The sequence below is a fragment of the Macrobrachium nipponense genome, chromosome 20 (genome assembly GCF_015104395.2).
Source record: "Macrobrachium nipponense isolate FS-2020 chromosome 20, ASM1510439v2, whole genome shotgun sequence".
NCBI classification, from domain to species: domain Eukaryota; kingdom Metazoa; phylum Arthropoda; class Malacostraca; order Decapoda; family Palaemonidae; genus Macrobrachium; species Macrobrachium nipponense.
The window spans coordinates 50,984,747-51,011,332 of NC_061089.1; the positions used below are offsets into that span (position 1 = coordinate 50,984,747).

Genomic DNA, 26,586 nt, shown 5'->3' on the forward strand with positions numbered 1-26,586 from the left:
TTCAGCTAAACGATGATTTGACAATATTTTTGAAGGTACAGTATAGAGCTGTTCACAGTGCACAAGCATAGTTGTCGATTACTTATGTGTTAAAGCACAGAACCCAAACATGAATATTGCATTTCATATTTTATGTCAATATTTTATCATGTGTTAGTGCACAGAAATTTATACATTTCATCATGTTTCACCGATTTCATAATTTTATTTTGTGAAGTCTTTGTTAAAATATGATCACTGGTTTAGGCACAGGTCTGCTTCACTGTTTCTAATCGGAACCTATAGTTTGTTCATACGCGAACAAACCTTCGGTCTTAACTATAGGATAATTTCTAGCAACTAGCTGGATCCGGTTAAAAAACAGATGAAAGCAAGGAATCTTGTGATATCTGGCATGCATGGGTATATCGGGTGAAGGCTTCACCTACGATCACGCCTCAGTCTTTCTTTGACCGCCTGGGCGAGAGAAGTGTTTTCCCCTCTTGGCCTTTACCCAGTTCATTGCCCGTTTCGCTTGCGTTTTGTGTGTGTGTGTGTGTATTTGAGAGATATTATGGCTTCTGCTCCTTCTCAGCCTCGTCAACGTGTGTACCCCGGAATTCCAGGTTTTCCGTGTTCTCATCTTTGGCTTCGGCAGCGGCTGACCCCAACGTAATGCAGTAGGTGCTTTTCTAATTTTTGTACTTGAATCCTTGCACGGGATGCTGGGCATGGCCTTAAAGCAGTGGAAGTCATTTTATGGCTAGAGAGAACATCGGAGGGCTTGAATCTTCCTTCATGGGAAGGTTTCTTTCCCCTTCCTGATGTTTCGTCTCCTGCACCACCAACCCCCATAGTAGACTAGTTCCTGTGTCTCCTCCCTTTTCTTCCTTTGATTCGTCGCTGGGAGTATCAGGAGGCCACCAGGCTGATGTTTGTATATTCCCCCTTCTTTGGGAATTATTTTGATTCCCGGGAAGGGGGAGGGTTTATTTTTTCATCATTCTCATTTCTTCCAGAGTTGGTGGCGTCCAAGATGGCGGCGATTGGAAGACGCTCGGGCTAGGGGGCCCCCATCCTGGAGGGGTTGCTTGCGGGCCGTTTGGAGGCTCGCTACCCACCCCTCCTCCTCAGGCTGGCCAGGCCATCCCCCCTTCTCCCGGCCTTGTCGAGGTCGGCCATCTTCTATTGCTCCGCCAGTGACTGTTGACACTTCTTCGAGTCAGAGGGAAGCTGTGATCTCACCGAGGGGAGGCCGTGACGTCATCACCGCTTGTGATGTCACTCCCATCGATGATGTCACTCCCAGTCATCATCTGAGCTCTGCCTCTCTCCGTCATGACATCATCTCTGCCGCCCCATTCGCTACTTCTTCCTTCCATGTCATCGTAACCTTCCCTTGCAGATCAGTCTGAGGTTATATGCCAGGCAGTGCTTAAGAGGTTGGACTCTGTTTTGGATGTTAAGTTGGCTGCCTTGTCAGTTGGGAGCATTGGAAGGAAACGCATTGCTTCGTCCTCGCCTCCTGCGAAGAAATCGCTTGCGGAACCAGTGCTACCTTCTCCCTCTTCCCCCCTCTGCGCCACGTTGGCTTATCAAGCATTGAAAGGCTAATGATTTTGCTCTTTCTTCGCCTACGATGGAGGAACTACGAGGATGTGTTCTCAAGATTGTTGATGTTTCGGAGAGTGTCAGTGGCTTCGTCCTGCATCGATTCGCGGGCGCATTGCAACTTCCCCCATCCGTGCACGTCTCGACTGTTGCAACCTCCCTCATCCATGCACATCGCGAGCATGTTGCAATCTCCCCAGAGAGTGTAGTGTACGTATCTTCCATTGTGTATTCTGTAGCGGCTGCTTCGTCCTCTTCATCGAATCATGGGCATGTTGCAACTTCCCCCGTCCTTGCACATCTCGAGTATGTTGCAACCTCCCCCGTCCATGAGCGTGTTGCAACCTCCCCTGTCCGTGCACTTGATGCAAGTGCTATTTCTTCTCCAAGGCATATTTGTCACTGTAAAGATCTCAAGGAGCCTGTCAATAGGTCAAAGGTGATGTGCTTGAAGTTGCTGCAGCAGGAGTGTTTGACCTGCCCCTTGCACTGATGCTTCTTAAAATTCGATTCCCAAGGATTCTTCTTTGATCTCGAGTGTTTTGGATTCCTCTCCAACTCACGTTCGTAAGTCGGCCATGCCCGTGACCATTCATGGACATGTTAATGAATCATCTGTTGGAGGAGAACGTAGTGATGTTCGTATTGTTATAGTGGGTTCGTCTCGGGAGCCGACACGTGGACCCAGCCCAGACAGGTTAGTTGGTGTTTTGGTCTGTTTGGCTGCTGATTCTTCTCCGTTGCCAGAGCAGGAGGAGGGAGACATGCAAGAGTTTTTGTCTTCCTTTTTGGAAGTTGTTGATCTCATGCGTGGGTTCAACAATTTGCAAAGTACGTATTAGGCTCAGCTGTCTTCCCTCCTTCTTGCTTGAAAGGCTTAGTGGCTCACCTCAATGTTAGTTTATGGGCTATCCTGCCACTGATTAGAATGCGATAGGCCAGCGTTGTGCTGACACCAAATACAGACTGGTGCGCCAGGCCATGTCTTAAGTCGGAGTCTCGTCCTCGGAGACATCCTTCTCCTTCTCCTCCCCGTCCAGCAGTAGTCAAGAAGACCGTCGCTTGGTAGGCCATCGAGGAATTCGAGTTCGGCAGGGCCTTCCCATTCGACTCAACCTTGGTCAGAGGATCAACGTCCCTTTTGTCCCGTTCCTTTAGGCCAAGATGGGGCCCAAGGGGCCCTTGGTAGGTTAGGCGCCTCTCCTGGGACAGGGGGGGGGGGGGTTGCCTAGCAAGCCATTGGGCCAAGTGGCAGAGTTGTGGACAGAGAAGTGGGTGGTAGATACCCTTGGGGTGGGGTACGTACTGCCATTCGATTTCTCTCCTGCTCTGTCAGACAAGCCGCAGCTCACGAAGGCATATCCTCCAGATTCTCTGAGGTTCTGGGCTCTTCGGGAGGAGGTGCAGAAGATGCTGGACAAATTGCGATAGGGGAAGTGGTGCGCCCGCCTCCATTTTACAGTCACATCTTGGTGCTCAAGGCGTTATGAGGATGGAGACCTGTGATCGACTTCTCCACCTTGCATCACTTCATCAGGAAGCCACAATTCAAGATGGAGATCCCGCGTTCGGTGCTGGCAGCTGTGAGGGAAGACGACTTCAGGCTGTTGATACACTTAAGGGGCACATACCTCCAAATCCCTGTTCATCCGACGTCCAGGAAATTCCTTCGCTTCTCTCTTGGGAACAAGGTCTTCGAGTTCAAAGTCCTGTGCTTCGAACTGACAACAGCCCCTCAAGTGTTCACAAGGGTCTTCTCTCGTGTTTTCGGGTAAAACAATTAATAAACGGTCTTGATATAGCAAGAAATAGAGTTCTTCCATTTAGGATATCACCAACCCCTCCATGGAAATTACCAGATATATCTTTTTGTAAATATTTTATTGGTATAAAAAAGAACATGACTGAATTAGAAGCCAGGTCTCTCTTTCATGAACATGTCGAAGAACATAGGGAATCGACTTATATATACAGATGGCTCCAAATCTGATGCTGGCGTTGGATTTGGAGTATATAGTGGTTCTTTTAATTGTAGAGGTGCACTTCCTCTAGTATCTTCCATATTTACTGCAGAACTATATGGCATATTAACCGCTATTGAGAAAATAGCATTAAAAGATGAGGGCAATTTTACCATTTTTAGTGATGCAAGAAGTGTCCTTCAAGCTTTAGAAGTTTTTAATTCTAGTAACCCTTTGGTTTTAAAGATTTTAGAGTGGCTTTTTATTATTGGTCTGAAAGGCATAACAGTTCGATTTTGTTGGGTTCCGGCACACGTAGGTGTGTGTGGAAATGAGGAGGCAGATTCACTGGCAAAGAATGCTGCAGCTGAGTTGCTACCAAGAAGGTATCCCATTCCATGTAATGATTTTTTACCTACAATTAAGAATTTTATTTATAATAATTGGCAAAAGTATTGGGAAAGCTTAGCTGATAATAAGATGAGAGAAATAACAAATGTTATATCCCCTTGGAAATATAACGTGATGCCCCGAAAGTGGGAGACTACTCTTTGTCGTCTCCGAATTGGTCACACTCGGATGACACATGAGTTTTTGCTAGCTGGCCAACACCAACCATATTGTGACGACTGTTTGATACCCTTGACCGTGAAGCATTTGTTGACTGAATGCCCCACTTATAGCACGGAAAGAAATAGATATCTGTTTGAGGCTCGAGGTGAGGATGGCAGGTTCATCCTTGTCAAGATTCTTGGACATGATGTGTCATACAATGCAAGTGGCATTTTTAGATTTATTTCAGAAGCAGGTCTTCTGAAAGCTATTTAACTTTTACAATGATATATTTGCTTTTATGGTTTTAATTGAATATACTTTTATTCTTTATTTATAATAAACGATATCGGCGTCAATGACCTTCGATGTCAGGATGCCAGAAAACTTCCAATCATTCATTCATTCATTCTCTCGTGTCAAGTTGGACCCATGCTCAGGGGATCTGTTTGCTGAACTACCTCAACGGTTACTTGGTCTTGGGAGTTCCAGGTCAAAGCTGCTGTAGGACAAAGATAGTCTACTTCGGTTCTGTCTGGAACTGGGCATCGTGGTCAACCAGGAATATCGTACCTCGTACCCAGTTAAGGAATTCTCTATTTGGGCATGGTCATTGATACGGCGGTGGAAAAAGTTTTCCCGTTGGACCAGAGATTGGAGAAGTTGCAGGTGGGGGCGCGCAACTTCCTGTCGGAACCACATCAGTCAGCTCATCAGTGGCAGGTTCTTCTGGGAGTGTTGTCATCCCTGAAGAGGCTGGTCCCTCATGGGCGTCTTCTTCTTCGGTCTCTGCAATGGAGATTGGTTGAATTCTGGTCCCCCGGCGGGGGACTCACCCCTGTTAATGTTCCCTCTGTCTCTGGAAGTAAGAGAAGACCTTCGTTGGTGGTTGGATGACCAGAATCCTTCGAACAGTGTCCCTCTGCGTTCTCTTCCACCAGACTTCCTTCTGTTCTCAGACACCTCCCTTGCAGGTTGGGCGGCCTTATGTAGGCGACCTCATCACTTCAGGCGTTTGGAGGACAAGCAGCAACATATCAACGTCTTGGAGTTGAAGGTAGCCTTCCTGTGTCTGAAGAAATTTTGGGAGAAGTTAGAATGTCATTCTGTCGTTCTCATGTCGGACAACACCATGGTGGTAACTTATGTGAACAAACAGGGACGCCTGGTTTCTTGTCAACTTCACGCCTTGACCGTTGAGGTTCACCAGTGGGCGGTCAGCAGTTCGGAAGAGCTCTCAGCCAGGCATATCCCAGGCAATCTGAATATAGTCGCAGTCAAACTCAGTCGTCGGGATCAGATCCTAACACTGAGTGGTTGTTTCATCAAGTGGTAGAAGACAAGCTTTTCCAGGTTTTGGGTAGACCCATGTTGGACCCTTTTGTGACTTGCTTCAACAAGAAGCTGGAGATTTTCTGCCAATGGTTCCAGATCCTTTAGCATTGGCAGAGAACGCATTCCAACATCCCTGGGACAATATGAAGGTGTATGCCTTCCCTCCGTTTTGTTTGATCCGTCATGTTCTGAACAGGCTAATGAGTTCACAAAGTCTCAGGATGACTTTGGTAGCCCCTCTATGGCCTCAAGCGGAGTGGTTCCCGGATCTGCTGTAGTTATTGTCAGAGGTTCCAAGGGAGATGTCCCCCTTGGTGACATCTCCTGTGTCAGCTCCATGCGGAAGTGTTCCACCAGTCAGTAGAATCCCTGTCTTTTCTTGGTTGGAGACTTTCAAGTTTCTCCTCCGAGCGAGAGGCTTTTCTCAGAGGACGGCAGGGCAAATGTCCAACAGTCTCAGAGAGTCGACCACCAGTTTCCAAGGCAATAAGCGATCTACTGTGATTGATGTCGTAACAGGGTTTTTCTCCACTCGCAACCTCTATTCAACGAATAGCAGACTCTTAACCTTCCTCAGAGATGAGAAATGTTTGCCCGTCTCTGCCGTTAGAGGCTACAGGGCGGCCCCAAGTTTGATGTTATGCCTTAAAGGTATCGACATCTCTTCGTGGCAACCTTCCTTGCTAGTTAAGGGGTTTGAGTAGTCATATTCTCCTAGAGAGCTCAAGCCTCATACGTGGGATGTTTCCTCGGTTCTCAAGTGCTTCACTAAGGGTCCATATGAGCCCTTGTGTTGCTCAGCTGATAGAAACTTGATGCTAAGGCAGTTTTCCTTCTGGCCTTGGCATCTTCCGAGAGGGTAGGAGAGCTCCACGATCTGAGCTATGACGTGAAGTACACCAGGGGTTGGGGGTCGTTGTCCTTCGAATTTGTCCCAGATTCCGTGGCCAAGACCCAAAATCCCTCTGTGCGCAATTACAAGCCCACTTCATTTTCCATTGCATCATTGAATGGCTTGTGGGTGGTGATGCTCAAGAGCGTTTGTTGTGCCCTGTCTGGGCCCTGCGTTGCTATCTTAAAAGGACTCGGCACCTTGGACCAGGCTGCCGGAGACTTTTTGTTAACACAGGCCGTACAAGAAAGAGGTGTCTAGGAATACTATCTTTTTGGATAAGGGAAGCCATCAGACAGGCATACTTGCCTCTTGATTCCACCACCACGTCTGTGCAGGCTAGAGTGCATGACGTTAAGGGTACTGGTACCTCTCTGGCTTTCAATAAGAACTTGGCTGTACATAGAAGGCTGAGCGCTAGTACATGGTTACGCCAGTCCACGTTCGCCTCTTTCTATCTTAAAGATGTTGCCCACAGATCTGCAGATGCATTTTCCCTGGCTCCTGTGGTGGCTGCCCAACAGGTTGTGTACTCATAGTTGCCCCTAACAGGGCACTTTTGTATCTTTCCTAAGATGATTGTGTGGATGAGAGAATGAGGGAGTTGGCTGGTCTCCTTCTTTCTCTTGTACCTTTCCTTCTTCCTTCGGGTGGGTTAAGGAATAGACACTTCATTTGCTGAACTGGTTTGATACAATGAGTAGGATAGTCATACTGATAGTGTGGTCACTTATTATGCAAATGTCAAACCCTCTATTCAGTAGCATATGCTCCACTCCTAGGCAAGGAGTTGAGAGTAGCGCAAACCATGGTGTGTTGGTTTGCTATTAGACAGTCAAAGTTTCTCTTTGGTTCCCTATGCAATGATTCTCCTATATATCACTGTACATCACTCAGGGTCTGAGTGGTTAGATATCAATTTATCTAGCTTCTCAACGGGCTTCAGTCCCTCTCCAGAAGTCATTCCTTTTGGAAGCTGGACTGGTGGGTAGGCCCCTCCAAGTATGAGTCTATCCTATTGTTAAAACCGAAGGTTTGTTCGTGTATGAAAAAATGACAAATTTTCTAAGACAATTTGTATTTTTCATAGCTACAAACCTGAGGTCTTAACCATAGGATAATTTCTAGGGCCTAGCTGGATCCGGTTAAAAAACAGATGAAACCAAGGAATCTTGTGATATCTGGCATGCATGCGTACACCTGATGAAGGCTTCACCTACGATCACACCTCAGTCTTTCCCAACTCAGGATGTCTTAACAAACAGAGGGGTGGCTAGAGGTGGGCAGTATAATGTTAAGACCTCAGGTTTGTAGCTATGAAAAATACAAATTGTCTTAGAAAATTTGTCATATTGAACCTAGCACATAACTATATAATGAGCAACCTCCTATTTTACTTGTGCATGTTACTCAACAGTTAGCACAGAGAAATATTTATTGAATGGAGTTAAATTTTCTCCCAGCAGAGTATCCTACTGCTTCGGAAGTCCCTGCTTGTTACTTAATGAAGCATGATCCTTCATTTTGGCTCACTACAGAATGTTATGAAATTTCCTGGTATTTTCTCATCACAATTCTACATTTCAGATGTGAGTTAGTCCAGTTAACTATATATATATTCTAAAAAGTACTCAATAAGGTGTTTCCCTTGGAATGAAAATATTGAGGAAAGTGTTAGTCAGCAGCAGGCACAGTATAGTACCATATTTTTCATTAACCCCCCCCCCCCCCCTTAAATATCTCAGATGTAAGTTTACTTAGTAAAGATTGATTATACAGTAGTTTAGCAAGAGAAGTGTGTGCTTAAGTCAGAATTGAAGTGCAAGTTATAGCAGTTGGACAGCTAGGTGAGCAAGACAAAGGGTGAATGGATGAATAGCATTAGGCAGAAAACAATACAGCTGAAGCTGAAGGGTTGCTACCTATAACCTTTAAATGCACCTATAGTATACTGTGAAAGGATAATGCAAGTAGTATCTACTATGGAATCCATTTGCCAGGAATAATGGTGTAACACCACCTGAGTGAATATAGTACAGTATAAGTGCTACTTTATGGTTTTCCACCCTCCGGCAGGATATATAGGCATTGTATAATCATTTAGTTGTTTATCATAATTGTTGTTTGTACTGGAAGTGTATGTCCACTTCTCTCATTTTTCTTTACCCCTTCTTTTATTGTTATCTTCAGTAGCTGACAGGCTGACAGTAGGGAGGTTAGCATGTGGAAGGAAGTAGCAAGGGAGAAAGTTCAGGATGACTCCAAGTTTCAACATCAGGATTTTTCTGTTGTCCAAGGCATTAGGAAATTAGAAGTTATCAGTTGAGCCTTTTCCATGAGAGTGCCGTCTTGACACTTTTGGATAGAAATAGTGACATTGGTCATCATCATCATAAATGGTTTTGCATCAAATTTTCGCTATATGTATCAGATTGAACGTTAAATTACTTTTTGTTCATGAAACTTACCTGTCAGATATATATATATAGCTGTATTTTCTGAAGTCGACAGAAATTCAAAAAACTTCCGGCACACACAGTGGTCGGCCAGGTGGTTTAGTACCATTCCCGCCGCTGGAGGCGGGTATCAGGAACCATTCCCATTTTCTATTCATAATTTTTCTGTCGCCGGTGCTGGAAACACCTGTTTTCAGTACCTCCGTCTTAGGATTTGGAAACTTCATGGCCGCTAAATATCCTAATTGTCTTTTGATTTATTGACTTGGATTTGTGGCTAGGCATACACTATCTTAAATTGTTTTGAATATGATTCATTTTTGTATATCTGAATCTAGTTAGGCTAGTTTCAGAGGGTGTTGTCTGCTAAGATAGGGTGTGGCTACCGAAAGCTTCGGTAGTTCCGCACTCGATATGCACGAGGAGCTGGGGACCAGAGGGGATTTCTTACTGAAGTAACGGAGTATGAGACTTTGTCTAATTCCGTAAGGAAGACGTATGATTCGTATGTACGCAATTAATCAGTAAACAAAGTCAGGTAGGCTAACCTACCTGTAGACTTTATTTTGCCTAAACCCTTGTAGTATGGCCTACGGGCTATAAATATGTCTCGTGAGGTAATGCCCTTTAACGTTTTAGATTCCATCTGTATCTTGGAATCTAAGGTGCTCGCTCTCCTATCATTGTGGTGAAGAGTGCTACTTCTGTAGTTGTTACTCCTAACCCTGTAATGTTGCCTTCGGGCCCTAAACAGTTTCTGTAGAGGGTATTGACCTTTCTCTGATACTCTATCGATTTGTAACTTAGAATCGAAAGTGCTGGGCTTTGGAGAGCAAAAAAAGTGGAGTGGCTGAGTGCAGTGACAGTGCCCCTTGTTTAGTGGAGGGTGCGTCAGATCGGCCTTATTTCGCCTCTAGGCCGGGACCTCTGCTTGACTCCCAGGAACAGGGAGAGAGCATGTCGAAAGCCGAAGGAGGGTTACGAGGAACTCCCACCGATCTGACGTGCCTTCGGCAGACCTGAAGTTACTCCCAGGCTGCCAAAGTGCGTGCACGAATCCTGAAGGATTGCTTCTCGTCCTCCGAAGCGTCCTCCCTGCGCAGGGTTTGGAGCTTTCGGAAGGACTCGCGCCCTTCTAAATAGAAGCTTTATAGAAAGAGGCGTTTCACGTCCTCCTCTCTCTCTCGTCATGCGTTGCAGTGAGAAGTAAGAAGGCGAACGTCGCCTGAACTCGTGTACGCTTTCCACCAGAGGGAAAAGGGAAAGCAAGTCATATTAGCAGGACGCTTTTGAGCGCGGACGTCCTAGCTTTGTTGCTGTGAGAATAAGAAGGCGTTCCCTCGCCCCGCGTATTCTCACACGATCAACCCTTCACCTGAGACTGCTTCTGCAGTCGGTTTTCTCTCCGAGATGTCTAATGCTCTTCCCTGAAGGCAGTTTCGCTTGCATTGACGCCTGTCAGGAGCGTGACGCTTTTCTGCACGCTTTTTTTTTTTTTTTTTTTTTTTTTTTTTTTTTTTTTTTTTGACGCTTGGCTTGGACGGGACGTTCGGATGGAGGCCAGGCGCGTGCGGGTGCACGCCAAGCGCGCACCAGTAAAGTGAAAAGGCACTTCGTTTTCGCAACCCAGCAAGACCACGGGTTTCGTGAATTATAGAGGTCTCTGTCAGTAATACAGGCAGTCCCCGGGTTACGACGGGGGTTCCGTTCTTGAGACCGTCCGTAAGCCGAAAATCGTCGTTAAGCCAGGAACGACACTTGGAAATATGTCTTAAACTAATAAAAAGTTATAAAAACCTTACTTGTAATCCTTTGGTTACACTACATGTTGTTTCCTGTAGTTTTTTTTTGTTTTATGTACAACCTTGGAGTTATTTTCATAAAAGAATGCTGGTTCTTGAAGGTAAAAACTATTGTAATCCTCTGGTGACACTACATTCTTGAAGTTTATGTTACAACCTGGAGTGATTTTGCAAAATCTTGAGGGCTACAAGAACAGCTGATTACTATTTACATATCATATAGACTAATTAAAGTAAATGTATCTTTAAATAGGCTTATATATTAGTATCAACAAAACATTTCCTGCCATGAGTCAGAGGCCGTTTAATGAAACGAACACTTCTCTGTCCTATCTGTTCAGAAAATAAACGTTACGTCAATCCCCGAGACCATTGTTGCCAAAGCGTCTCTCTCTCTCTCTCTCTCTCTCTCTCTCTCTCTCTCTCTCTCTCTCTCTCTCTCTCTGATCAAATTACATTGGAAACTTGACATACGATTGCCCTAATATACGAATGTTTTGAGATATAACAGAAAATTTGCGAAAATACAAGCTTTGATATACAACGAAATATTTGAGATACGATTTTGCGATGAGTGTTAGTGTATAGGCGACCGATAAATGGCGTTCAGTCTGTTTGTTTGTTGGTGCTGCATGTTAACACGTCGTTGTTTAGTTCGTTGTATTTGCGCCTATTTTTCGTGTTATTTTGTCTATTTTATTATTAACCATGGGTCTCAAAGCTAAAGACAAAGCAGGTGATAAGAAAAAACCCAAGAAAATTATTTCGATGGAAGCAAAACATGAAATTATAGCAAAGCATGAACGTGGCGTTCGTATCGTCGATTTGGCAAACGAGTATGGTCGAAATCCTTCTACAATATCCACGATCATCAAGCAGAAGGAAGCTATCAAAAACCCCCGAGACCATTGTTGCCAAAGCGTCTCTCTCTCTCTCTCTCTCTCTCTCTCCTCTCATCTCTCCTCTCTCTCTCTCTCTCTGATCAAAATTACGTACTGGATAATGTCTCTCTTTGGATACTTCGATTTTGCCTAATATTGAGGGCTACAAGAACAGTTGATTACTATTTACGTATCATATAGACTAATTAAAGTAAACGTATCTTTAAATAGGCTTATATTATTAGTATCAACAAAAAAACATTTACTGGCATGAGTCAGAGGCCGTTTAACGAACGAACACTTCTCTGTCCTTAACTCGGGAGCGTCGGAAGACGCCTCTCTCTCTCTCTCTCTACTCTCTCTCTCTCTCTCTCTCTCTCTCTCTCTCTCTCTCTCTCTGATCAAATTACTGGATAATGTCTCTCTTTGGATACTTGGAATTTGCGTTGTAATCTAACCCAAAAATTCGTTTTGTTATTATTACTGGAAACAAGCAATGATTTTTTCATTATTTGCGCTTTTGGACTGTTATATGTCAACTAGTATGTATTTCATTTCGCTCGAAACTAGTTTCCGCATATGAGGCGGTCACTAAAAACATACAAAAAATACAACATAAAAAGTGTCGAAAATCATCATAATCTCAAACCGTTTAACGAACGAACACTTCTCTGTCCCTTAACTCGGAGCGTCGGAGACTCTCTCTCTCTCCCTCTCTCTCTCTCTCTCTCGGCTCTCTCTCTCTCCTCTCGTCTCTCTCTCTCTCTCCTCTCTCTCTCTCTCTCTCTCTCTCCTGATCACAAATTACTGGATAATGTCTCTCTTTGGATACTTGGAATTTGCGTTGTAATCTAAACCGAAACTTCGTTTTGTTTATTATTACTGGAAACAAGCAATGATTTTTTCATTTTATTTGCGCTTTTGGGACTATTATATGTAAACTAGTATTATTCATCGCTCGGAAACTAGTTCCGCATATGAGGCGTCACTAAAAAACATAGAAAAATACAACATAAAAAGTGTCGAAAATCATCATAATCTCAAACGTTTAACGAAACGAACACTTCTCTGTCCTTAACTCGGAGCGTCGGAAGACGCCTCTCTCTCTCTCTCTCTCTCTCTCTCTCTCTCTCTCTCTCTCTCTCTCTCTCTCTCTCTCTCTCTCTCTCTGATCAAATTACTGGATAATGTCTCTCTTGGATAACTTGGAATTTGCGTTGTAATCTAACCAGAAACTTCGTTTTGTATTATTACTGGAAACAAGCAATGATTTTTTTCATTATTGCGCTTTTGGACTGTTATAATGTAAACTAGTATGTATTCATTCGCGTCGGAAACTAGTTCCGCATATGAGGCGTCACTAAAAAACATAGAAAAATACACATAAAAAGTGTCGAAAATCATCATAATCTCAAAAAAAATTTTGTTGTAATCTAACCAGAAACTTATTTTTATTAATATACTGTGCTAAACTATAAAGGATTTTTTATCATAGTATGCGTTTTTTAAAAGCGTTGTTAACTCGGAGCGTCGGAAAGCGTCGCAGCGTCGTAACCTCGGAACAAGCGTCGTAACCCAGGACGGATTTTTTCCATTGAATATTTAAGAAAAAGCGTCGTAACCTCGGAACGTCGTAAGCCGGAACCGTCGTAACCCGGGACCGCCTGTATTGCTTTTCGTAAAGTCCAGGAATTGGATGGAGTTATGGAAAGCTCAAGGAAAGATCTCTTTTGCTCTACCGCAGTCAAGACTTTGCGGTAAGGCAGCTATGGGTTTATGTAAAAGCTCGACGTCCTGCACGTCAGGACTCTCGGCAACGTTCAGTAGGATTCTTGCAAAGGCACTCATCAAAAGGACGCTCTTCAGGAAAGCGCAAGACAGGACTTCCTTTGCCATACTGCCAATAAATTTTGATACGGGAGAGGAAGCTGGTTGGAGAGTTCTTCCTCTTCCCAGGATAATTTTTGCAAGCTTTTTAGCCCATCTGAAAGGGCTTTTCAGATGATAGATTTTGTTAGTTCCTAGTCGTGGGGACTACGCTGCCGAATTGAACATCGTCGTTCTACCTGTCGTAAGCCGTCCTCTTAACAGGATTCTTGCCCCTTCCTCGTTTGAGACGGGAATCGCAAAATAAAAATGCTCGACTTCCTGGATTACGTTTTGTCAATTCAGTGAATTTCCCCCATTGACAATATACTATCGTTTTGTCAAGTAAGTGGGTATCCCCTCATTGACAAAATATCTCTTTGTCCTGTAAAAGGGTTAGTTCTCATTGACAAACTTTCTCATTAACTTTATATTGCGTAAGCGGATAAGCTCTTATTGACAAGATTCGGAAGAGCTCCCATTCATCATTCGCAGACTCGTACAAGAAATATGACTTGGTAGACTACGTCAATGAACGCTTTATGTCCAATAACATAAGAAGCTTGAGCTGTCCGCTTCAATTCTCTTGAGTTTTGTTTATGAAAACTTGCTGTGTATGTAGCTGTATTTCCGAATTCAGCTATAGTATATATGTCTGCCAGGTAAGTATGAAAAAACTTTATTGCAATATAATATCATATTTTGCCTTGCGTTTTTTTACTACTGTTTGTTCAGTCATATACGCTTGCTGTAGTTACCTCTTCGGATGGCAACCGAGAGGTCTATTGTCTATTATTTTAAGGACATTTAATCGTTACTCCCTGCAGCCTTCCAGGAGTTTTCCGATTTATCTTTTACCGTTGTATGGTAGTGTTATGACGCAACGAACGCATCTATATATTTAGCGTTTTCTGTTTCGCCTTAAAAGTATACCAGCTTGAGAGTCTCTTTATGCAAAAAATTACGGACCTATTTCTTCGTAGAATAGGGTAGCTGGTGGCAACCCAGGCATAAGTTAAGAGACGACGATCATAAGCTGCTGCTGTTCACTGTCCTCTCCGCCAGTCCAAACGAGGCAGTACCAGCTCGTTCAGCTGTCATGCGCGGTACAAGGTTTACGTCTCTCTCTCCTGCGGGATTGACTGACTAACCGTATCTCTGTGCTGGCAGTTACGTCTCTCTCTCCTGCGGGATTGACTGACTAACTGTATCTCTGCCCTACAATCACGGACTTTAGCCTAAGATTGAGGGGATTTCTTACATGAATGAATAAACATTGCATTCGTTTTGCCTTACTATGTTCTCAGAGATATCTCTTACTCCTTTCGGTGCTCGTTACCGCACGGTATAGGACTACGAGTCTACCGCAACATTTCACTATTATATGCTCTCCTGCTTAGGCAAAGCGCAGCCTTTTTAGGGAATAAAACATACTGTGTGAGGGAATGGATGAGCTTGCTGGGGACCATTTCCTTCCTAAAGAAGTTTGTTTCCCTGAATAGACTGCAATTCAGACCTCTACAGTTTTTTCCTACGGGAAAACTGAAATTTTATTAAAGATCTAGGAATGATTCTGAACATCTCTCGGTGCGTTAAGTAACACTTGAGTGATAGAAAAGAAGGTGCCGGACATCTGGAGAGGGTTTCAGATGTCCTGGATCATAATCTGAAAGAGTGGTAAGCAATTCTGTCGTCCCTCCGTCCTGGAAACGAGTTGTTTTGGACAGTGGCCCATATCAACTCTGTCTTCATCAGCTCTCTCATATCTTAGGAAGTATCTTCTCTCGGTCCCTGTTCGGGTTTACGAGAAAGAGCCTATTATAACAACAGGCGTAGAATGTAACGATCCTCTAGAGGTTCGTTACAGGATTGCAAAAGTCCGTACGAATAGTCTCGATCGACGGCAGCAACTACTGACTTCCGAGTGGAATCTTTCTTTAGAAGTATGTTGAGAGTTATGGAGACTTTAGGGACGTCCTTTCATACATCTCTTCGCTATGATATTGAACAGGGATGGATGTTAGTCTCTTTTCCCCTTTTCAAACGCTTAGGAAATTTAATAAGATGATTTATACCATCACAGGGAGCGACAATGACGCTAATCGCCCCATGTTGGCCTTCAAGATCCTAGATTCACAGAGGTCATGTCCTTCCAAGGACCTTTTCCGAGAGAGTCGGTCTACTTTAACACGAAAGGTACCTATAACCTCTCCGCTCTGAGTCTGACTACGTTCAGACTATCGAGATGTTGACAGCATAGATTGCCGTTTCCCTTTCCCTTTCGTTTGAAGAATGGGATAAGCTGGCAGTCACAACTATTAAAGAATACGCAAATAGTTGTTGACGGCCTTTGGGCTCAGAGATTTGCTTCTGTCAAACAACAAAGCCCTTCACGATCTTTGAGTTCTGTGGAATCTCGAAACTCGCTCACCATCTACTTTTTGTCTCACCTGTTTTCTCGGAGTCAAACACTCGTGCGAGATCAGGGACACATAGTAGCCCTGAGTTTCTTGTTGACGAAGTCGGTTGCGTTTACACACCCCCGATGATCGTTTAACATGAGACCAGGTTGGACTGTCAGGCATTCGTCCTTTCTCCTGGCACCAGAAGCTCGAGTCAGGAGTGGCTCAGGAGTTGATTCGCTAACGACGTGGGTTGCGTTCATACCCCAAGGTTTGCTTAGCTTGAATCGCCCAGGCAGTCCAGACACTCATCCTTCAGCGAAGAATAGTGCCTTATGGTCTTCAGGGTACAGCCTTGCTGTCCTTGATTCGTCTGACTGGTCCCAAACTGGTCAATCACCTGACTTTAGTACAGGACTGACTGGACTGTGCATGTCCAGATCGAAGCTTTCAATATGGAACTTAGACATAGTCTGAAGTTCTTGATGTCAAAGCATTCGAACATCTCCTACCTGTTAACTTCTTGCACGTGATCAGGAAGGCCTTTTTCTAACCACCCTAGATACGACAAAAAAGAGGGTTAGTGAGGTTTTCAGCCATCGTCAGAAGTTTTGGCATTAGAGAACACAAGGCGGTTGCGTTCTCAAGCCTTCCGTTGTGGCCTAAGAATGGAAACCCGTCTTGTTCTTGGGCCAGGAGCTTGGAATCAAGGATGGCACAAGTTATTGGGCAGGAGCCAGAGAGAGTCCTGTGCCCTGTCAGGTCTCTCAAGTTTTTATCTACATAAAACTCAAGAAAGTCGAAGTCGTACGGACAATCTGCAGTGTTCCGAAAAGACCAGACTTGCCCATATCGAAGAACACCCTGGCTTTATTGTTAAGGAGTTCTTTCAAAAAAGCTCCTTCAGTTGTGTTGGCACAAAGATTTGAAACTCTTTTGATTTGAATGCTCACGAGGTGAGGGCGCGGCCCTCGGAAGCATTTCAACAGAGGGCATGGCACTCAGCAACATCCTGAGTACCATGTTTTAGCGAAGCAACTCTGTGTTCAATTCACACTCCCTGCGAGATGTGAAGATGGCATATGAGATCTGCTGCTCGCTAGGGCCACCATACGTGTCTGCAGACACAATCTTGGGGGCAAGTAGTACCACTCATCCTATCCTGTAGAAAATGGTTTAGGAAGAGCTCTTAATTTAGTAGTTGAGTCGCCGACAACGGTGACTTCTTAACTCTTAAGCCTTAGTTAACACACCTTAATTTTGGCTAGGTGGGTCAGGTGGTGATATAATATATATATATATATATTTTTTTTTTTTTTTTTTTACTTCTTAGCCCTCATGGTATGGTCAATATGGTCTAGTCACGTCGTGGTCTCGCCCTGTTGACAGATCATCTGGAGTGCACCAGCTATATAGGTCTCTACCTCGCTGGCAACTCTAGTAGCACAAGCAGACTTACGTGGCAATAACCACGAAGCCAGCAATGCTAACAGGTGGAACCAAGATGTAAATCATCTGCATGCATTTGTTTCCCAAAATCCTTCTATTCTTGTCCCTTCCCACCTCCACGGTGGGATTCAGTTCTATATATATATCTGACAGGTAAGTTTTTCATGAACAAAATGATATTGTTATGATACAATAAGTGTGTTCATACTTACCTGGCAGATATATATAGAATTAAGTACCCACCCACCTCCCCTCAGGGGACAGTGGAAATAAAAATTATGAATAGAAAATGGAATGGTTCCTGATACCCGCCTCCCAGCGGCGGGAATGGGTACTAACCACCTGGCCGACCACTGTGTGTGCCGGAAGTTTTTTGAATTTCTGGTCGGACTTCAGAAAATACAGCTATATATATATCTGCCAGGTAAGTATGAAACAAACTTTATTGTATCATAACAATATCATTTTTTCCCCTGCTTTTCTGTCTTGCTCATTTTCTGCCTGAATTCCCAAATGGTTTGGGTAGAAGGGAAAAGTAACATTTTAGGGCATCGCATTTCAACCTTTCATCACCTTAAGTATTCACATGAGTGGTGGCTAGTCCCTGTAGTTGTTGCAACTCATTTTCCCAGAGTCAAGAGTTTGACATTATCCATGGAATTGGGATCTTTCCTGAAATCTAGCTCTCTAAGACACTGAAATGATATTTGTTGATATAGTGAGTGGTGGACTACCCATAATTAAATGGATACACACTGGGAAAAATTAAAACCTTCTCAAGAATGACTCAGCCTCTTCGCAAACTTCCATGAGAGATATGCATAAGTAAAATAAGATGGATCTTTTGAAATGTTTAAGGATCATGTTAAATCTTTTGTATGTTTAATAATAAATAAAAGGTTCTGTTGAGGAAGGATGAAAAAACTTCTGTACAGTATACTATTTTAAAATCTCTGGAAACAGTAAAAATCCATATGGTTCTCACTATTGATAATCTTTAATGTGAATTTAATTTATTTATGTATTATTTTCCTTTTCATTGACACGCCATAAAACATACTTTGAAGAATACTGTATGTAATTATTTAGGGGTGAAAATATCTTGCGTAGTATTTCTGCAGCTTTGTTTGTAAGATTGTGAATTTCAACAGTTGTATGATTGTGAATTTGAACATATCACATTTCAAATGTATTTTGGGAATTGGTTATTGTGTATTTTTATATGTTGTAATATTACAAACTGTTACTGCAAGAAGAGAATGAAGACTTCTCAAGATTGTGATTCTTCCCTTTGTTAAGTAATGTTTATAAGGTAAAGATTTAGTCAATAATTCAATTATACATCTTCTGTGTAAAATAGAATTTTATGAGTGAATTGAAATTTTACAATAAATACCTTAGCTTTTTAGTCAAACTTGTGGCAGTTTATTCTTATATTTACAGATCTATAACGTCTTCGCTCTCTTTTGGGCTATGTTCTTTGTGTCTGCCTTTGGCGAGATGGTTTTGGCTGGTGCTTTTGCATCCTGGTATTGGGCATTCAACAAGTCTAAAGATGTCCCTTCTCTGCCTGTAACCTCAAGTTTTGGTAGAACTCTGAGGTACTGTGATGGGGTGTTGAATCTTGAGTTAAACTGCAGAAATAGATATTTCTGGGTCATTCTGAATCCCAAGTTAGTGTGTAAAAACATTATTTCTGGGCTCAGCCGTGTCGCTCCCGTGAAATATGTCTGCTTTAGCACTATTTCTAGTAAAATATTGCTATAATACCAGAGAACTGCTAAATTGGACATGTCAGAAGCCTCTGACTCGCTCACCTATATAAAAGGTGTCGGTATAAAACTGGGGCGAGTGTTAAACACTACCACAGCAACCCCTCCAATTAGCCTTTTCCTCATCAAAAGACCCTAAATACGGGGAGCCGACCCAAGGTCACACCTAGCTACCCCGTTGAAGGCGGCTGTGACGTCATACTTTTCGTAGCATTCCTTGTTTCGCACGTTCGAATATTACTATTTGTTCCTTTTATTTTTATTCTGGTTACGGATCGTCATCTACCTCTTCACCCAAGTTAAGTACTGGTTCCGCCCTTTTTCAATATTTAGGGAGTGAATTTGCCTATCGTTTTGTCCTATTTAGGATTTTATTAGGCGTCACTTTTAAATAGGGGGCGGGCGGCAAGTCGCCTTTACGGCTTACCTTGAATTGTACCGATTTACGCTTGAATTGTACCGACTTCGAGTAGTCTTCCTCTCTGCTTGTAACATGTGATATTTCAGTACATGTATGATGTATATATGTATATATATATAGATATATATAGTATATATTTATTTATTTATTCTTGGGTGGCAGTTTTTAGTCGATCCGATTTCCATTTATGTTTTTTTTGTTATTTTCATTATTTTCACGTTTTTCACGGGGGTCTTCTTTCGAGCACGTTCTTTGTTTCGTGCTTCGCCGTTTATCCACCGTCCTATTTCATTCAAGAATTTTCCCTTTTTTCTTTTCGTCAGCTTGCCGTTTCTTATCGTTTTGTCAGTAAGCAAGTAGTTTTTCCCCTTTTGCGCCCACTGTTATCGAGTGGCCTTCATTGCGGTTTTATATTTTACGACAGATTATTTTCATTTCCCCCGTGTTAAAGCATGATTTTCTTTTAGCTTTAAGTAATTGATTTTATTTTGTCTATGTATATTTTGGATGTTAGGTCGGTTAGCCTACATAGCTATGCCTGCGTTTTTCCTCGTAATCTTTTATTTGCGAGGATACGCTGATCACGTGATCGTCACCCCATCAGCCCTCCTTCCCTCCCCCTCACGTGGGGCCCCCAGTAGTTGGGTGCTCCTCTCGCCTCGGTTGTCCGCTGACAGCCGTTAACCAAATCAGCAGAGGGGGGGGGTATAGAGGGTCCTCCAGGACCTTAGGTTGGTGGGTGTCGCTTCTCAGCCGACCGCCTCCGGAGTTGTTGATTGCTTTGCGTATTCAGCCTCGGCTTCCGTGGATTTGTTGCGCTCTGCTTCTTTCAGCTTCCGGAGCTTACATCCATCCGCCTAAAACATTCCCTCTCCGCATAAGGCGGATTTAGATTCAGGCCTCTCCGTAGTCGTGAGGGCTATGTTTACGGAAGTTTCTCTTCTTCCGTAGGCGGAGATATTATATTTGTTATTTTATTTCTCCCTTTTATTTTTATTTTTATTTTAATTTTCTTTTCTTTTTGCACGGAACTTGCGAGTTCATGTGGCCGTCCCGGTTACTATGTACCCCCCACTCCGGGTCATACAGCTCCGGGTGGTTTTTAATTTATTATATTCCCCGGGACGTAAATATATGAATATATATATACATATATATATATATATATATAATATATTATTTTCTTTCTTTTGCCACGGAACTTGCGAGTTCATGTGGCCGTCCCGGGTTACTTCGTGTACCCCCCACTCCGGGTCATACAGCTCCGGGTGGTTTAATTATTATATTCCCCGGGACGTAAATATATGAATATATATATATATATATACATATATATTTTTTATATATCTTTATTTTCCTTTCTTTTGCCACGGAACTTGCGAGTTCATGTGGCTGTCCCGGGTTACTTTCGTGTACCCCCCACTCCGGGTCATACAGCTCCGGTGTTTTTAATTATTATAGTCCCGGGACGTAAATATATGAATATATATATACATATATATTTTTTTTTCATTATATATTATTTCAGTTTGGCATTGGCTCCGGCATATGACATTATTATCATAATAATCCTATAAGTTTGTGCAATTGTTCTCATATATTATTGCACTTACAGGCCACTCAGTGTCTGGTGCCGATCTTACAGGATCTGTGCAACCAGGATGTTTGCCGGAACCATGTCCCCGTGCGCAGTATTGCTTACCGTTTCCGTAGTCTGGCATCACGTAAACGGCTTTGCATGCTACGACTTGTACAACAGGTTACCTGTTCGATAAGTTACCGCACTGCTTGTTCTATACATATTGTGATGGAATTATATTACACTACTTGGGTTAGTGTTAAAAAAATAAATAAATAAATAAACAATAATAATAATAATAATAATAAATAAATAAATAGATAACTAAATAAACATTAAAATAAATAAAATAACTAAATAATAATCAAATAAATTACTATATAAATAAATAAATAATTAAAATTTCTGTAAATTAAATTACATTAATTAATCTACATGTAAGCATAATGTTCAAAGATTTTACTCGAAATTGACACATTCCTTGCATTACAGACAGAGCAGTCTGTTAAGCATGCTGCACTCTCCACCCTCAAGGTCTGGGTTGGAGGTTTTGGACAGAACGTAGGGTAGCTAAGGCCTTTTTGAATGCGACCTCAAGATATGGCAGCCTCCCCAGCCGGGAAAGCTGCCGGATACGTTGACCCAAAAGTCGCAGCACCAATTATCAAATAAATTCAAGATTCAGTTATGGAACAGCAAGATGCAGAATTGCCAGACCTTGGTTTGGAAGAAGTCTCACTTGAACTAGTGAGGATTTGCCCATTACACTAGATATGGTTACAGGTAACAGTGTTAATGAGGCTAGCCTAGTTGGTCACTGGGGTCTTTCCTCGAGTGACTCTGATTCTTCCTCTCCCTTTACTCCAAATTCCTTCATGTTTCACAGGAGGTTTGCCCCCTCCCAGGTCGATTCCATTCTCTGTGATTCCTAGATTAAAGAGAAAACCTTCGGGTAAAACCTTGCTTAAAAGCCAATCAGACACAAAGCCACCTCAAGTCCCATCCCTGCAACGTCTAGAGGTCGGATACCTCATAAGGCACCGTAGGGAGGGCTGGAAGGTTCCCCTTTAGTCGGCAAAGACCTGTTCAACACGAATATTTTAAATCAGGCCAGTAGTCTTGCTAGCTTAGTCAGTTCAGTCGCAGCAAGGTTTGAAAGGGTGTTTTTAAACGTTAAGTGCACAGGACTCCCTGATTGCAGGTCTCAGACAGGAGTCGGCAGTTCCGGCACCTCCTAGTAATTTGGTGCAAGGTCAGAGCATGCCTGACGGGTCCACGTTCCCTCCGTTCCACCCTGGTGATTTTTGGAGGGTAGTGAACTTCGCTCCGTTTGTCAGCGGGATGTTGACGGTAGAAGGTTGTGGTACACATAGACTCGAGGATTTTGAGTTATTTCCCGAAAGGTTATGGCCACCATTTATAGCTTATGTTAGGCTTATGGAGGCAGCTTCGATTAGAAAGGACAAGGTCTCCAAGGGGACTGTTATCCTTTCTAGCAATCAGGCTCATCAAGTATAGATATGGAGCCTAGAAGTGGATCTGCTCAAATACTAAGGTAACAACATGACGGGAACTCCTTACCTTTTACATCAAAGGTAGCAGGATTTACCCTTCAGGCAGTGACTCGGGAAGAGCCCCAGCTTAGCGAGACAGATTCCACATCATTGCTACCCCCAAGGTAGAGAGAGTTTGTGGGAAGTTTGCTGGCTACATTCTCGGCAGGCAAGCTTAAGCCAAACTGTGCAATCAACTTGTTTAGTGAGCGCCTCTGTCAGACGCACTGATCCAAGCCGGATTTGATGCTAGGACACGTCTTGCAAGGTCTCTTAACTCTCTAGTGATGACGGAGACGGCGGTTCTGGAGTATGCTCATGAACCGCTGTATAAGGTCATTGCGGAGTAGTTACTTTTAAGCATGCAATGTGCCTGTACGGCTTTGCGGTTTACTAAGAGAAATGGCAAGAAGCATGTTCTATCCGAGGCTACGATCAGGCACGAACCCAACAGCTTCTGGCTTCCTCAATCTGGGGTGCAGATCTCTTCCAGCTTCGGCAGTAAACAAGGTTCAGAATGAGGCATCACATTTTAATCAAGCATCAGATTGCGTTGGGGCATCCATTTCAAAAGGATATTAAGAGTCTTCTTCCTCCAGTTTTAGGACTAGGAAAAGTCAAAGAAGGTACCAACCTTTCCAAGTTCCGCAACAGCACCCTGTGCTATAAGCTGTACTAATTCAGCAAGTTCCCCAACCTTCATCTTCTAAGACTCAGCCTCGGCAACAGCCTCAATTTGTCTCCCTTTCGCCGTCGGCTAGCCAACAGGTTCCCCCTTTCGTCAGAGTGGAGGAACCAGAGCCCAAGGGCGAGCTAGAGGTGTATGGTCAGGAAAGGAACCCGACCCTCATCATCTCAATGAAGTTCCTCAAATAGGAGGCAGGCTGTATCTCTTTTAACATCGTTGGGAGTTCAGCAGCTGGGCGGAAAACATAGTATCTATCTATCAGCATCCAACCCAAGGGTTGATGGATTACCCCAGGGACCTTCTCCAGAAGGGAGCAGTCTCCAGGAGAAAGAACTTAAAATTTCAAAGTCGTCTATTCAGTGTCCCAAGAAAGGGACCGACCAAAAGGAGGGGGTGATCTTAGACTTGTCCCGTTTAAACTTGTACATTCCTTGCGACAAGTTCTAAAGCTGACCATCTCTCAGGTAACAACGGGCCTTACTTCCCCCTGGGGGCGTCACCACCTCTATAGTCTTACAGACGCCTATTATCATGTCCCGCGGCTCAGCACTCCCATCCATTCCTGGGCTTTCAAACTAGTAAAAGAAGCTTATTCCTTCAAGGTGATGCCCTTTGGGCTGAATATAGCCCCAAGGGTTTTCACGGAACTGGCGGAGGTAGTGGTGCAGGAGCTAAGGTCTCAGGTTTTATTGGTAGTGGCGTACCTAAACGACTGGCTAATCTGGGAGATGGTCAAAGACAAGTTTATGAAAGCCATGGACGGGGTCATATCTTTCCTGGAATATATAGGGTTCAAGATCAACAGGACCAAGTCCGGGTTGGCCCCAGAATCCAAGTTCCAGCGGCTAGGTTTCCATTGGGGCTTGGATTCACACAACCTTTCCATTCCATCAGGGAAGGGGATGCCAAGGTAACAAGCCAATTCTTAAAATGCAAAAAGGCTTCGAGAAGGAATCAGGAGACGATCCTAGGCTCGCTCCAATTTGCGTCAGTCACAGACGTTCTGTTGAAAGCCAAGCTCAAGGACATCAATCGAGTTTGACGTTCAAGGCCAATGCCAAGTGTCGCGACAAGTTCGGCCGGGTACCTCTGATTCCCAAGGAACGTCTACGTCCATGGGCAATAGCCGAAAACCTAGCCAAAGAGTTACAGTTGCAGTTCCTTCCCCCGTCCCTACTGATGCATACAGTCGCATCACTATCAGGTTGGGGAGGTTATTCACAGCACAACAAGGTTCAGGGAGCTTGGTCACCTCAGTTCCAAAAGCTTCACATCAACATCCTGGAAGCTATGGCAGTGTTTCTGACCTTAAAGAAGCTCCGTCCTCCGGAGGAGACTCATATCAGATTGGCTCTCGACAGTGCAGTAGTGATACATGGTATAAACAGAGGTGGTCCAAGTCAAGTCATGTGAACCACAGGGTGATAGCAATTTTTTCTCTAACTGACAAGAACACCTGGCATCTATCGGCTACCCATCTGGCAGGATTCCACAATGTAGTAGCAGACGCATTGTCCCGGTCAGTCCCCCTGGAGCCAGAATGGTCACTGGACCAGGAATCCTTCGAGAGGGTTTGTAGGAGAGTACCGGGTCTGAAGTAGATATGTTCGCTACAGGGGCAAACCACAAGCTGCCTTGTTACGTAGCCCAAAGTATGGACCCTCTAGCATACGCTACGGACGCCCTGAGTATAGATTGGAACCAGTGGAGGGAGGTTTATTTATTCCCTCCAGTGAACCCTCTCCTGAAGTGTTGCACAAGTTGAAATCCTTCAAAGGTCAGGTGGCTCTTCATAGCTCCATTACTGGCCCAAGAACAATTGGTTTTTTTCTCCTTCTCCTAGAACTAGGTCTTCATCCTCACCCTCTCCCGGGCTTGAGGCTGACGCAACAAGTTCAAACGGTGACTGTGTTCGATTCCTCAGGTCTTCACAAAACCCTATCTTTATGGATTTCATGTAGTTTGCAGGTAGGAGGGTAGGGGACATTGATCCACAGAACATTCTGTTCTTGGAGTCAGACAAAAGAGAATCTACACTTTGCCAGTATGATTCAGCAGTTAAACAATTGCCTACATTTCTCAGGAAATCAATGTCAAAGTAATGACAATGAACGTGACTATAACATTCTTCAGGCCTTTATTCGAACAAGGCTTGGCAGTTGCCACAATAACAACCACTAAGTCAGCTCCGAAAAAGATTTTCTTCTCGGGTTTGGTATAAATCTAACTGAGTCTTATTTCACCTCAATCCAAGGGCTTGTGCACGCCTGCGGCCCATTCAAAGGCCGTCGTCATTGTCATGGTTTCTTAACGATGGTCTCAGGTTAGACTCTAAATCAGACAACTTCAAATGTGATTGCCAAACCCTTTTGCGTAAGGCACTGTTTTTATTAAGTCTGGCTTCAGGTGCCAGAACATCGGAGATGTCATCTTTATCTAGTGGCCAAGGGCATATAGAATTCCTTCCTCCCTCGGGTTACGTGTTGCTTTCACCAAATAATTATTTTATGGCTAAGAATGAGAACCCTTTGGTAAGGCGATCCTGAAGGTTGTTCCGCTTCCGCAACATCCTCTTTATGTACTGTTAAAACCACAAAGGACTATTTATCTAGCACTCTACCTTTTCCGAAGGCCCCCCCCCTCCTTTTCATGTGGGGCGGTGGTGGTACCATATCCCTAAAGGGCATTACGCAGCATTTTTTGTAATTTACCAAGGAAGTCAGCCCAGGGTCCTTTCCCAAAGCGCGTGCTATTCGGGCTATAACAACTTCTGTAAATTTCTTCAAATATATGAACTTTGATGATCTGAAGAAATATACTGGTCGGTAGTCGCACTGGGTTTTCCAAAGCTTTACCTTAAGTCCTTGGAGGATCTTAAATATCAGGCAATAGCTGTAGGGAGGTCAGTGTCTCCTTGCAACATCAATATAGTACTGTCCTTGCCTTGTCATATGAATATTTTCCATTATGCCAGTTTTATTAACATCCTACCTATCGCAGCAAAATCTCTTTGCTATTTCACTTGGTCTATGGTGTTAGTTTATACAATTTAATATTCTGTTTCATTTCAGAGTGATGTAGCTTGGTGTTTCTCTGGTACAATTTCACGGGAGCGACACGGCTGAGCCCAGAAAAGGGATTTTGACGTAGGAAAATCTATTTCTGGGCGAGGAAGCCGTGTCGCCCAGTGAAATCCCCCCCTGGTTTTTTCCCCTCCCCTTGCAGTGCACCAAGCTTCATTGCTATCGATAAGTATGACGTCACAGCCGCCTTCAACGGGGTAGCTAGGTGTGACCTTGGGTCGGCTCCCCGTATTTAGGGTCTTTTGATGAGGAAAAGGCTAATTGGAGGGGTTGCTGTGGTAGTGTTTAACACTCGCCCCAGTTT

The 26,586-nt window shown here is 43.7% G+C and overlaps 1 protein-coding gene across 11 annotated transcripts in view; it reads left to right on the plus strand.

The window, feature by feature from the left end:
• Positions 1-26,586, plus strand: part of LOC135225739 (choline transporter-like protein 4) — a 116,577-nt gene that overhangs the window by 79,062 nt on the left and 10,929 nt on the right. For all 11 annotated transcript variants that reach the window (XM_064265151.1, XM_064265203.1, XM_064265137.1 and 8 more), the window contains one exon: positions 18,630-18,787. In XM_064265151.1, coding sequence (XP_064121221.1) covers positions 18,630-18,787 — 158 coding nt within the window. The remainder of the gene's footprint in view (positions 1-18,629; positions 18,788-26,586) is intronic.